The sequence below is a fragment of the Aotus nancymaae genome, unplaced genomic scaffold, assembly GCF_030222135.1.
Source record: "Aotus nancymaae isolate 86718 unplaced genomic scaffold, 86718_ANA_hifiasm-v0.15.2.pri h1tg000046l, whole genome shotgun sequence".
NCBI classification, from domain to species: domain Eukaryota; kingdom Metazoa; phylum Chordata; class Mammalia; order Primates; family Aotidae; genus Aotus; species Aotus nancymaae.
In genome coordinates, this window is record NW_026988460.1 from 26,573,437 (window position 1) to 26,587,402 (window position 13,966).

Here is a 13,966-nt window from a genome sequence, read left to right on the forward strand (position 1 = left end):
CCCCGGAGTTCTTCTATTTCAAATAATTAATATCCTTGGGCACGCGTCTACGTGCACACAGGCAGAGGGCGCTGTAGGATTCATTCCCAACAGTGCATTGTCCCATCTTGTGGCCATCTCATCTCAGGATCATCTGGTCCAGCCCTATCCTTTCAGTCACTGTCTTCCCTCATGACGTTTGGATTCTACTCTTGCACAGGGGTGTCTGGCTGAACAGTCAGGGGGTTTGCCAGGGTAGCTGGAGCCAACGTGGGACTCCCTCAGGAGAGCTTCACTTATTTCAGAGAGTGGCCGCATGTACGCATTAATATTGTAGGTTTTGCGGGTCATATGTCTCTGTTGTAACTGTTTAACTTTTTAAGACAACCCTTTTGGGAGTGCCTTTGTATTTTAGGTGGACAGCAGGCTGGTGTGTTAGCTTATGGTAAGCATACAACACTGAGTTGAATTTTTAGCACCAGATTGAGAGTTTCTCTCCTGCCATGAGAGGCACAAAATGAACTTTTAGGCCTGATGGCTCCTTTGTGCCTGTGCCTGTCTTAGGTTGTCTTTCCTTTGAAGAATCTTACCTGTCTTTAGCTAACCAGTCATCTACCCAGGGCCAGCCAGGGCAACAGCTCAAAAGTTGGAATTTGAGTAAACACAGCCTCAGGGGCTGATCTGCAGAGTGTTGTGGTTCCAGGAACAGTGCTATTATTTACCTTACGTTGTTTCTTCTGCTAAGCTGCCTGCTTGGAAAAGATGATATTAATGCAGCTTTTCGGGGCTATTACCATATTACTTGCTTAGTTTAAGCTTATTTCATCCAGACATTTGCCAGTGATTAAGTTCCAGTAGATGATTACACTTTACGTAAGCCCATAGAAAGCTCCACTACCATACATGTCATTCTGAGGCAGTTCTCTGTCCTCTTGGGGCACAGGCTGATACTTAGCTAATGCCATTAATTGATTGGTGGTTTGCTTGGCCATTACTGCTTCTATAGTTTACCAAATACTCCCAATTAAGAGAGGCAGGAGACAAGATAGTATCAAACACCCTCCTAATATAATTACTACTCCCCCTATTGGGGTTTTAAACCCCCCCAACCACAAAAACCATCCTTTGAAGGAGGGAGTCTGGTGACCACCCTTTCCAGGTTTGTACTGAAACATGAGCTAGTTTTTGCATCCTGGCAGTAATTTCCATGACTGCTTGTCCATTATGGCTAATTTTTAGACAGCAATTTGATAAGTTAAGCTTTTGACATACTCCTTCTTTTTGGGCTAAAAGATAATGTAATGTTAGTTTTTTTCTGGTAAATGGCATTTCTCATCTGTGTGGCTTGTAAATTTGTAAGGTAGCAAATTTAAAGCTTTGGATGTTTCATTGGTTATGATTTTTAGAACTGCCTGCAGCCTAATGATGCGGTTTATTATATAGATGGGAGTGTGATATCCCCATGCCCCATTTTTGTGCCCAAGTGGCTGGGCCATAATAATTATTTTTTTCTGGGGGCCAGTCTGTGTTTTTTTCAGTTTCCTATTTGTACATTTATTATAGTTGTATCAGCTTATAGCATCACTAATCCAAAGTGGGATTTGCGTAAGCACCGCCTGCTTTTTTTGAGGGTTGTAGGTTTTGGAGTTATGTCATGTGCACACCGTTAGGACTTTCCTAATAGGGGTGTTATAACAAGTTGGGGCTACAACTATTTTTTTTATTTTGAAGAAGTGTTTTTACTACCTGTTAGGCATCTAAGTATGCCTTGATTGAAGTCACACAGCCTGACTTTTTTGGGGGTGGTTTCCCAAACAAAACTTCTTAAGGTGAATATTAGGTCTGTTTGGTTGGGGTGTGTCTGACTCGGAGAAGGACCATGGGCAAGACTTGATCCCACCGTAGGTGGGTTTCCTGACAGAATTTCTTTAGGAATTGTTTCAGTGTCTGGTTTATTTGCTTTACCTTCCCTGAACTCTGGGGACGGTAGGCAGTATGTGATTTCCAACAGTTGAGAGAGAGTTTGAACAATCTCAGCTACAAATGCCAGTTCATTGTCAGACCTGAGAGTCAGAGGCAGCCCAAACCTAGGAATACTATCTGTTAATAATGCTTGAGTTGCCTTCATGGCTTTTTCAGTGCGGGTGGGGAAAACTTCTACCCACCCGGAGTAGGTGCAGACAAATACCAGCATAAACCGATAGCCTCCTGCTTGGGGCGTTTCAGTAAAATCTACAAGCAAGTTCTCACATGGGGTTACTCCTACTTTTTGAATTCCCAGGGGCCAAAATGGCGCTTGCTGTTGGTTGTTCTGAGCACAGGTTAAGCATTGTTTACAGATGGCTTGGGAGATGACAGTGAGCAGTGGCACATAAAAGTGGCACCCCACTAGTGTTTCTAGTGCTATTTTCCCATGTGAGTTTCTTGATGGAACTGTTTTACAAACCTGAGGGCTATTACTTCAGGAAAAACTAATTTTCTGTTTGAGAACCTCCACCAGCCTTTTTTTTGTATAAGCTCCGTTTTCCTGAGCAAACCAGGTCCTCTCATTTGGGGAGTAATTCGGCTTCTCTTTAGGCAAGGGTTCTGGGAGGAGAGGCATGGCAGTAGCTGCCTTCCTACCTACCGTGCTGGAGAGCGGAGTGTTTATTGCTGCACGCCTAGCTTCTGCATTTGCTTTCCTGTTTCCTCTTGCCTCTAGGGTCCCACCTTTTTGATGGCCTTGGCAATATATAACAGCTATTTTCTTAGGTTCCTATACTGCATCTAAAAGTTGTAGGATTTTTTCTGGATACCCTACACTTGTTCCTTGGGCAGTTAGGAGTCCTTTTTTCTTGTATATACTCCCATGTACATGTAGCATAGCAAAGGCATACTTTGAATTAGTATATGTGTTGACTCTTTTACCTTTTGCTAACAGCAATGCCTGCGTTAAAGCTATTAGCTCTGCTCCCTGGGCTGGGGTTCCTGTCGTCAGGCTTTGGGCGTCTACTGAATTAGAGTTACAACTGCATATCCTGCCCATCTGACTTCTGTTACAAAGCTGCTACCAGCTGTAAAGTAATCGACATCTGGATTTTGGAGGGGCCGATCTGTAAGGTCCCTTCTACTTGAGAATACTTTTCTGTCTCTATACAGTTATATAGGGGAGCTTCTGTTTCCAGTGGGAGGAGGGAGGCAGGGTTGAGAGTGTTTATAGTTTCTAAGGTTATGTGGAGTTTTTACATAAAAGCCCTGATATTGGGTCATTCTAGGATTTGACAACCAATGGTGCCTTCTTTGCTCCATTAGTGTTAAAACAGAGTATGGTACCCGTACAGTTAACTGCTTTCCCAGAGTTAATTTATCAGCAGTTGTAGCAGCAAGAGCCTTGAAACAGGACGGCTGTCCTGAGCCACTGAGTCCACTTGCTTAGATAGGCAGGCTACTGGGTGATGCCATGATTCCAACATTGGGTAAAAACTCTGATGGCCATTTCCTTCTGCTCGTGAACATACAGGAGAACGGGTTTAGTTATGTCTGGCAGTCCTAAACCAGGTACCTCAACTAGAGCCTTCATGATTGTATTAAATGCTTTTTGTTGCTCAGGCCCCCAGATAAAGGGTTTTCTTTTCCCCCCGCTTTTGTGGATTTATATAATTATTTTGCCATTAGTGAGAAATCTGGGATTTAAATATGGCAGAACCCTGTTGCCCCTAAGAACCCTGTGACTTGTTGCTGGGAGTTTGGGGTTAGAATTCTGCAGGCAGCTTCCTTGCATGCACTACCTGACATACGCTGTCTATGGCTTATGACAAACCCCAAGTATGTGACTCCTTTGCAGGAAATCTGTGCTTTTTTTTTTCTCCTTTTTATATACTTTATAACTTGCCTTCCACAGAAGGTGAAAGTTTTGGGTTACTTCATGGCAATTTTCTATAGTGGGTGCTGCTAGGAGAAGGTCATTTACATACTGCCAAAGGACACAGTTTTTATCTGGTGGGGTGTAAGCATTAAGATCTGATGCTAGGGCCTCACTGAAAATTGTAGGGGAGTTTTTGAACCTTTGGGGAAGCTTGGTCCAAGTATACTGGAGATTTTCCCATTGAAGGGCAAAGATGCGTTGACTGACTGGCATGGGGCGAAGGCGGAAGAAAGCATTCTTTTAGTTTAAAACAGTGAACAATACTGCATTGGAGGGAATTAGGGAGAGCAGAGCGTATGGGTTTGGAACTACTGGGTGAATAGTTACTGTTGCTTGGTTTGCAGCTCATAGGTTCCGCCCTGGCCTATAATCATCACAGGTATGGTACAATTTATTACTAGGCAGCCGTTTCTTTGATAAAGGTGGGATGTTCCAGGGTGACTGTCATGGCTCCAAAATGCCATGTTTATTAGCCACTCTGGATGCTTTGCTACGCCTAAAACAGCCTCCTGTGTTATGGGATACTGGTGTAGCCGGACTGGGGTGACTCTCACTGTTAGTTCTACTACCACTGGAGCATGATTCATGGCTAGCTCAGGTGGATTGTTTTCAGCCCGTACCTCTGGGAATTTACCAATTAATTCTGACAATATAACTTCCTTCATTGGCCCCAAGTTTGCTTTATAGGTCCCTTCATATCCCTAGCAAATAATTGCCACTCAGCTTGTGGTACTGTGAAGGCTAATACCATAGCCTTTGGTTACTTAAAATCTAAAGTCATGTTATCTTTAGGCTTAAAAGAAATTTGTACTTGTAGTTTTTGGAGCAGATTCCTCCCCAGCAAAGGAACAGGGCAGCTGGGAAGATAGACGAACTTGTGCCGCACCTCTTGCCTTCCAGTGACATATTTTGATTGGCAAAAGGGTTTGTTTTTCTTTGTTTTTCCCGGATACTCCTATAGCCCCAATAGTAGTAGTGTATCTGTTAATAATGCTTTAGTTGCCTCCATGGCTTTTTCAGTGCCCCCGCCAGCTTGGATAATATCCCAGCACTAGGTATTGCATGGGGATAAACCCCATGATCTTGATAGACCGTTCTTTTGGGACATGCATACTTCCAATGTCCTTTCTTTTTCCACACTGCACATTGATCTCTCCCCAGTCTGGGCCGGGTTTTAGACTCTGGTTTAGCTATATTTTTTTCTTGCCCTCTTCCGCGTCCTCCTCCACATCCTTTCATTATCCCAGCTTTTCTTTCAACTAAGGCAGCTGCTAGTATGCCTTTTCCTTTGCCTCACACCTTACCCTTCTCTTAGCCCCGGTCCTGTGCAGGGAGGGCACAAAGCAGCAGAGTGTCTGTAACCCACCTGCCACCTTTCCAATGCTACTATAAGATTTGCAAGAAGCAAGAAACGGTCATTTATCAGAAACTATCTTTATTAAAAAAGATAAAATAGGGCAGGGGAGAAGTGCTGCAGGCTCCGACGTTGCTCCAACATGGGCGTCTCACCCGACGACTCCTCGCAGCCATTGGCATCCACTGTCAGGTTTCAATGTTCCTGGACCTCAGGGCCTTCGTCCTCTCCAATCTAAATGCAGAGACATTTGACATGGACATGTTTTGCAAAATGCAATACGTTCTTATTGACTCTGGTCACCCTACTGTGCACTAGAGCCAAAACCTCTTCCTCCTGTCTAGACCGACAGGAGGTCCTTTGACTGACACCCCCCCCATTCCTTCCCTCTGCCATTCTCTGGCCCTGGGTCACCATCCATCTACTGGCTACTACAATGGGGTCAACTTGTTTAGATCAACACTTCCAGGGCATCACGTGGAATTGCTCTCTCTGAGGTGGTGGAGATGCTGAGTGGTGGGATTTCCTCATTCCACGGTGCACACATCTATCTAATCCTCACACTGTACCCCATGAATGTGCAAGCATGATTTGCCAATTAAAACAATACTAATAAAGACAGAATAAATATAGTAAAATGCAAGAAGTGCGGCTTCACCGCCCCACCTACCTGATTTTATCAGCCGCCCAACTATGTTGAGCGGCTTTTTCTCTTGGATGGGCACAGGCAGAAGCATCTCATTAGTATTGAAATGCATCTTCTGGCAGCCCTGAGGCAGCCCCGGCTTCTTGTTGGCTGGGCCAACACAGCCTCGGGCTGCCTAGCTTGGAGGACGCTGGCTTCCTGTGATGATTGTTGAGCCAGGGTTCTCTGGGTGGTGCTCTGGGTGGAGGAGGCGGCCATGAGGTCATGCTGGAGGGCTTGTTGAGCCAAAGTTTCTAAATCTTCACTGCCCTTGGAGCACTGGATGGAGGCTGTGGCCACGAGGTCATGCTGGAGGGCTTGTTGAGCCAAAGTTTCTTAATCTTCACTGCCCTTGGAGCACTGGATGGAGGCTGCGGCCACGAGGTCACGCTGGAGGGCTTGCTGCGCCAAGGTTTGTAAATCTCCACCACCGTCGATGGGGCTCCCAGTGGAGGAGGCCACGGGGTCACGCTGGAGGGCTTGCTGCGCCAAGGTTTGTAAATCTCCACAATTGCTGATGGAGCTCTCGATGGTCGGGGAGGCCACGGGGGCATGCTGGGGGTCTGGATTAAAACTCTCTGACTTCCTCTGCAGGCCGACAGGTGAACTGGAAACTTGAGTGGATGGAGAACAGGTGCGATCCCCAGGAGCAAGGGACTGTAGTGTGTTAGTGGATTGCTTTTTTTTCCTATCTAAAATAAGGTAGGTGGCCATGGGATAATTGAATAAGTTTTCTTCAATTGCCTTGGAGACGCTCTCAGCCTGAAATCCCATGGCCACCAAGAGCTGGATCGTTTCAGGGTTCGGGTGGTTCGGGATTTGCTCTTCATAAGTTGTCAGAGGCAAGTCCTGGCCGTCATTTACCCACGGGTCCCTCATTATTTCCTCGACTGTGGGCCGCTCCCTGGGGTCTGGTGTCGGCAGCTTTTTCATTAGGCTTTTAAGGCCTTCTGAGAAGGAGGATGGGCACGTGTACTTTCCAGATTTAATTTTTTCTTGGAGGCCCATAGGACTCACTGAGAGGAAGGGCAGAGACTTGGACACCATCTGGTACAAAGTGACGCCTAGGCTCCAAACATCCATGGCGGGGCATTGGTAGCCGTGGCCCAGGATGACTTCTGGGGCCATGTAGAAGGAGGTGCCACAACATGTTGTCAGCTTCTGCCCCTCATCGTAAGTTATTGCTGAGCCAAAGTCTGCAATTTTTACATTTCCTTCACCGTCCAACAGGATGTTTGCCGGCTTCAGGTCTCTATGTGCTATGCGTTTTCTATGGCAGTACTGCATCGCCGACAGCATCTGCTGGAACATAGCCCTGGCCTCCTTCTCTGTGACGAGCTTGCGGGACAGCCACTTGTGCATGTTTCCTCCTGACGCGTACTCCATTATGAAATGGCACACATCTGTGGTGTCGATAACTTCATATAACTGTATTATATTGGGGTGGTGCACACACTTCAAAATTCTCATCTCTCTCTGGCTAATCATGACGCAGGAGCCGGTTTTCCGGATGATTTTCACGGCCACCTGCGTCCCAGTCAGCAAGTGCTGGGCCAGCTTGACCTGACCGAAGGCACCACGGCCAATGACGCCCAGCATTTCATAATTTGGCAACCCCTGGTCAGGTGGGGCGCAGGCCAATCCCTGCCCCATGGTGCCTGGGATCTCTCTACACTAACTATACGACTACTCTAACTATGCTAACGATACAATAAAATACTAAGCAACAATACTAAGCAACACTACTGACTATACAAACTACGCTAACAATGCTAACTAGAAAAACACACCAACACCCCTCACACAGAAACCCACCCCCACCCCAAACACCCCCCACACCCAACACCCCCACACAGAAACACAGATACAACACGCGCGCGCGCGCACACACACACACACACCCCACACAACTCGCAATCGCTAAACTGGTCTTAGTCCACAGGTCACCAAAGAAGCTTCCAGGGATATATCAGACCAAAAACCATGACCCAGCCAGGGCCTTATATAGACCCTGTCTGTGATTCCATCACAAAGACTTTTCATGACATCAGAGCAAAGCAGGGGCCAATCACAACTGGGGATCATTCAGAGTTCTGAACATGAGCCAGTCATGGCTGGGGATCATTCACAGAGGTTTTCTCACTTTTGGTCCCCAAAACATCTTCCTCTTTTAAAAAGAAAAGTGCTTTTGTCTAGATGGGTTATAGAGATTGATACTTAGTTTCCTAGCTATTTAAACTGGTACACTTCAACAGCATTTTCATTTGTAGTTTCTTTTTCTATAATTTTTTTTTTATTATACTGTTAAGTTCTGGGGTACATGTGTAGATTGTGCAGGTTTGTTACATAGGTTTACACATGCCATGGTGGTTTTCAATCATTTGTAATTTCAAAATCTGAAATAGCTTTTGGATTTTGAAGCTCTCCTAATGTCTATATGCAAAATATTCAATTCCTTTTCTTTTCTTTTTTTTTTTTTTTGAGACTGAGTTTCACTCTTGTTACCCAGGCTGGAGTGCAATGGCGCGATCTCGGTTCACCGCAACCTCCACCTCCTGGGTTCAGGCAATTCTCCTGCCTCAGCCTCCTGAGTAGCTGGGATTACAGGCACGCGCTACCATGCCCAGCTAATTTTTTGTATTTTTAGTAGAGACGGGGTTTCACCATGTTCACCAGGATGGTCTCAATCTCTTGACCTCGTGATCCACCCGCCTCGGCCTCCCAAAGTGCTGAGATTACAGACATGAGCCACCGTGCCTGGCTCAATTCCTTTTCTTTCATCGCTAAACGGTTGGTCTCAACCATTGAGAAGGGAGAGAATATTTTCCTTTCCTTGTAGGGTTTTTCCTTCCTCATGTGGTTGAGATTATGTAATGGACACAGAGGAAACAGGCATACCCTACCCTCCACAAGCCCATAGCCTCGTCAGGAAGGCCCCCCAGCCATGAAGCTCCTTCAGCATGAGGAGCACCAGGTATAGCGGGGGCCAGAGAAGAGTGGCCTGGGCCGCAGGTCAGCACTGGTGAGGGAGGAAGCGGGGCTTTCTGGAGGCCAGTGTGCTGAGCCCTGCGGTGTGAGGAGGGGTCGCCTAAGTGAGTAGAGACAAGGGCAGGAGGGCAGCCTCTGCAAAGGCCCAGGATGACCGAGGGTGGCTCTCTGGAGGGATGCGCTAGTCTGAACGAGTGACTGGGGCCAGGTTGGGAGCGCTCGAGTCCCAGGACAGAGGCTGAGCCTGTATTCCAGGGCCGGGGCTGTGGAATAGTGCTGAGCCCCTTGCTGGGCCACAGCCCTGAGACCCTGAGTCTGCTCCTGACCTGGGAGTGGGCTCAACTCAGCTTTGCGTCCTCGCCAGCCCCGCTGCCTCCAGCCTCCCCCACCCACGCCCCTCCTTTCAGGCTCCCAGAGGGATCCAAGGAAAAGCCACCTCTGGCCTCCACCACCCACCGGCTGGCCCTGAGACCTTCAAGAAGCCCTCCTCCTTGTCCACCAGGGCTCGCCTGGGCAGCCTGTTCTCCCCACGGCCCTGCCTTACAGACCACCCAGTGTGCCCGTGCCCGTGTGGGTCAGGCCGTCATGTTTCCTACACACAGTCCCCACTGCCTGGAGTCCCCCGCTTACTCTCCTGCACTGGGTGCCCTCCTGTCCCTTCCGTCCCAGCTGAGATATCTGGCACTCTGGGGAGCATCCCTGAGCCCTGGACACAGAGGAGCCTCTTCTGCCCTGGATCCCAGGACTGCTTCTGCTTTCCTTCTGCCATGGTGCAGAAACCTCTACCCCCTCCTACACACACACGCACACACGCACATACTCACACCTCACACACACCTGCCACCATCTGGGGACATGGATTTCTGCCTACTGGACTGCCTCTCTCCCACCCCAGCCTCTCAGGGACCCCAGGCAGAGGTGCTGCTATTAATAGTAGGGGCCCCGTAGGTGCACTGGAGGTGGGGAAGGGAAGGGCTCCCCAGGATTAGCCCTGCATGGATGATAGCCACCCCACAGAGGGCATGGCCACCAGGAAATGTAGGTCTTTCTACATTTAGGTGGAGGCAGCAGGCACAGGCTGGAAAGAGAAAGTGGGGCTGGATTCCCAGGGTTCCTAAATGCCAGGATGAGGTGCTTCTATTGCCTCCTGGGGAGCAAGCTTTGGAAGAGACTGAGGCCCACGAGGGCAGCACTGGGGAGGCTGGTCTGGAGGGAGATGGCCCCTGAAGGGGCACACCTGTGCCTGTCCCTGTTGGCTCAGCCCTCACTGGCACCAGGATCCCTTGGTGGGGAATGGGGGGGGGGTCATGGCCTTCTGCCTGAACACGCTGACATGTTCCCCCCAGGATTCTGCACTTTTTTCTCCTTTTTTTTTTTTTTTTTTTTTTCCAAGACAGAGTCTCACTCTGTCACCCAGGCTAGAGTACAATGGTGTGATCTCAGCTCACTGCAAACTCCACCGCCTTGGTTCAAGTGATTCTCCTGCCTCAGCTTCCTGAGTATGTGGGATTGCAGGCATGCACCACCGCCCCTAGCTCATTTTTTGTATTTTTAGTGGAGATGGGGTTTTGCCATGTTGGCCAGGCTGGTCTTGAACCCCTGGGCTCAAGTGATCCTCCCACCTTGGCTTCCCAAAGTGCTGGGATTCCAGGTGGGAGCCACCGCTCTTGGCCTGCTCCTGCTCTTCCATCCGTGCATTGGAGTCGCCTCTCCCTGTGGGCAGCTGCTGCACCCTGAGTGCCTGGCACAACTGTGGCCCCAAGGAGGTGCTCAAACACGCGACTCCCCAGGGGCCTCGGATCTGGGTGGCTCCCTTGTGTGACACGAGGCAGGAAGCAGAGCTCTGTGGGTCATGTGCCGCCCTAGGGGATGAAGGCTGTCCTTGTTCTCTTGTGAGCCAGGCTTGGCCACTCTTCCAGGGGACCCACCCCCACTGCCTAGCCTTGCCAGCAGCGGCCTTCCTGTCCCTGCCCGGAGTGGTGTCTGCCACATGCTCTGAAGCTGGCCCTTTGCTATGAGGTCCTGAAGGGCAGGGTGTGTGTGAGAGTTGCCCACCACTGGGGCCTGGTATGGTGGGGAGGCATCTAAGTGGGACTGCTGCCAACCCCCTCCTGGGTCTGGAATGGAGGAGCCAGCAACTCACTCCACCTTGGGGGGCTGATAGGAGGCCTCAAAGAGGCCTTTGCCATTCCACTGGGCTCAGGAGCACCAGGGGCTTATCGGCCTCCACAGAGCTCATCCTGGTAGAGGACGTGAGGGTGAGCCTGGAAGAGGTGACCATCTACGACTGTCTTGGCTTCCAGATACAGCCCTTGCCCTGCCAGCTGCCTGAGTAACACCCACCGGGGGACCCCCTCGCCCTCCAACACAGAGCCCAGCTCTCCCTGAATCTGCCTCCTGAAGGTGGAGCTCTGCCTCAGGAAAGACTCAGGAGACTTCTTCCTCTACACCAGTGCTGCGGACGATGGCAAGATGGCCTACCAGGAGGCCAGGGCCATCACCTTGGTAAGTTTGGTTCATTGGTCCCCAGCGTAATTTTCATTCTTCATCTGGACCATCGTGAGTTTCATAGATTTTTGTTTTAAAAGGTGTTACTTAATCTCATCAGCTATAACTAGCAAAGCGGTTAGAATCTGATTTATTCTGCAACTTTTATCATTTTCATGCTACCTTTGTGATTTTTGTTTGTTTGTTTTTTGAGACAGGGCCTCCCTCTGTTGCCTGGGCTGGAGTGCAGTGGCAGGATCATAGCTTACTGCTGCCTCCACCACCTGGGCTTAAGCGATCTTCCCAACTCAGCTTCTAAAGTAGCTGTGACTACATGTGCACACCACCACACCTGGCTAATTTTTGTATTTTTTGTAGAGACGAGGTGTCTCCATGTTGCCCAGGCTGGTCTCAAATTCCTGGGCTCAAGAGGTCTGTTGGCCTTGGCTTCCCAAAATGCCAGCATTACAGGCCTGACCCTCCACACCCAGGCTACGTTATTTGTGATTTTCATTCTATGTCCACAAACTACCCACACTGTCACCTAATGGCTTGCTTTCAATCTTTCCATTAAGATTATAATGTTGTTACATAAGCAGCACTCTTAACAACCTTAAAAGGAATGGCTTTGAAAAGAAGTTGCATCTTTCTCTGTTTCCCCAGGTTGATTTCTTGACCCTCTCCCTTTTCTTGCAAGTGTTGACCTAACTGTGCTCATGACATGGAAGAATTTAGTGTTCTGCCGTTTTCCATTGTCTTATTCTTACTTTTTCTATTTGTCCATGTTGTTATGGAGGCCGGCTGATTATTTTTATGCCGTCATTTGTACTTTAGACATTCTCTCTAAATAGTGTTTGGATAGTCGAAACATTTTTGTTCTTTCAAAAATATAGAGAAGCATAGAATGACAGGAGTAAAAACAAACAAACACTATCAGACATGTCTGCATATCTGCACGATGGGTTATAATGCAATCACAAATACGGAACTTACTTTAGAAGGGAACTCTTAAGACTGAAAATGTAGGAAACCCTACCTAAGTCATTACCCCATGGCAACCCAAAGCACCTGGGACTGATACAATAATGAGAATAACCCAGTGATGACACCCACCCCAGCATGTCATTAAATCACAGCTGTGCTGTGGCCTTTTAGCGGCTCTGAGCCCAAGACCTGCTTTCCTCCATTAAAAGGGGAGGATCCACGTGATTGAGGAGTGTTGCAGTCAGGCCAACTTCAGAGACTTTTCCCGGACCCAGCGAGTCCTGGGTCGATTCAGCACTTGGCGTGGGGTGGGGACTCAGACGGTGCAGCCCTGTGGACAGGCTAGAGGAGCGCTGACGGTGAGTCTCCTGCCATCCTGATGCCCAGGTTTGCTCTCAGCTTTGCCTGGTTCATGGAGGTAGCCCTCACAGGCTCGCAGCAGCGGGAAACAGCTTCCTGGCTTCAGGAAAGACCAGAGTCGGAGTTCACCTTTGCAGTGACCATGTCCCAGAATCTCCTTTCAGAAACACAGCCAGGGACCTTTCTCTGGCTTTTTGCACCTACTGACTGTCTTCACATAGACTGTCACCAAATTAACTTCGTCTGGGCCCGCACAGGTGTAAAGTCTAAGGGGAAGCAGCAGGGTGTGAGGAACACAGCTGGAAGTGCTGTGCTAAATGGACCTGGCTCCAAGGTGCAGTGTCAGGGAGTAACGGGGTGGTGGGGACTGTGGCAAACTGAAGCACACGGGCCATTTCCAAGGGCAGTCACTCTGCGCCGCTAGCTGATTTCTGTTGTTTTAATCACAGCTGTATCGAGGTTATTCACACACCCTACAATTCACACACCTGATGCATATAGTTGAGGGCGTTTTAGCGCATTCACAGTTGGCTACCATCACCAAGTCACTTGTATAGTGTTTCCATTACCTCACAAAGAAACCCATTCACTCCAGCTGTCACCTCCCTCTTGTTTTTATTTATTTATTTATCTTGAGATGGAATTTCATTCTTTTTGCCCAGACTAGAGTGCAATGGCATGATCTCAGCTCACTGCAACCTCCTCCTCCCAAGTTCAAGCAATTCTCCTGTCTCAGCCTCCCAAATAGCTAGGACTACAGGCACATGCCACCACGCCTGGCTAATTTTTGTATTTTTAGTAGAGATGGGGTTTTTCCGTATAGGTCAGGCTGATCTTAAACACTTGACCTGAGATGATCCACCCACTTTGGCCTTCCAAAGTGCTGGGATTACAGGTGGGAGCCACTGTGCCCAGCCACCTCTTTATTATTGTGTGTGTGTGTGTATTCATGTGTGTTTGCTCACACACACACACACACATATACACACACACACCCCTTGACCCAGGTTTGAAGAACCACTGATCTACTTTGTGTCTGTGTAGATTTGGCTGTTTTGAACATCTTATGCAAATGGAATCATATAATGTCTGGTCAACTGAAAGGGCAGCTGGCTAGAAATTCAGCCAGAGGGGCACAGGGCCCTGCGTATTCCTCGTCTTTGTGGGGTCTGACCTTGCTAGGCACCCTCCCTCACTTGGTCCCTCATCTGGTGGCTTGGGGAAG

The 13,966-nt window shown here is 48.7% G+C and overlaps 1 protein-coding gene across 8 annotated transcripts in view; it reads left to right on the forward strand.

Moving 5' to 3' along the window:
- LOC105705222 (abasic site processing protein HMCES-like) overlaps positions 1 to 13,966 on the forward strand; it is a 77,957-nt gene that overhangs the window by 55,855 nt on the left and 8,136 nt on the right. For 7 of the 8 annotated variants that reach the window (XR_010337235.1, XM_064362093.1, XM_064362092.1 and 4 more), the window contains exon 4: positions 11,314 to 11,415. The exons of the other annotated variant lie outside the window; for it this stretch is intronic. Coding sequence is in view for 6 of the 7 variants with exons in the window: in XM_064362093.1 (XP_064218163.1) it covers positions 11,314 to 11,415 (102 nt within the window). In the remaining variant the exon portion in view is untranslated. The remainder of the gene's footprint in view (positions 1 to 11,313; positions 11,416 to 13,966) is intronic. 8 annotated transcript variants of the gene reach the window in all.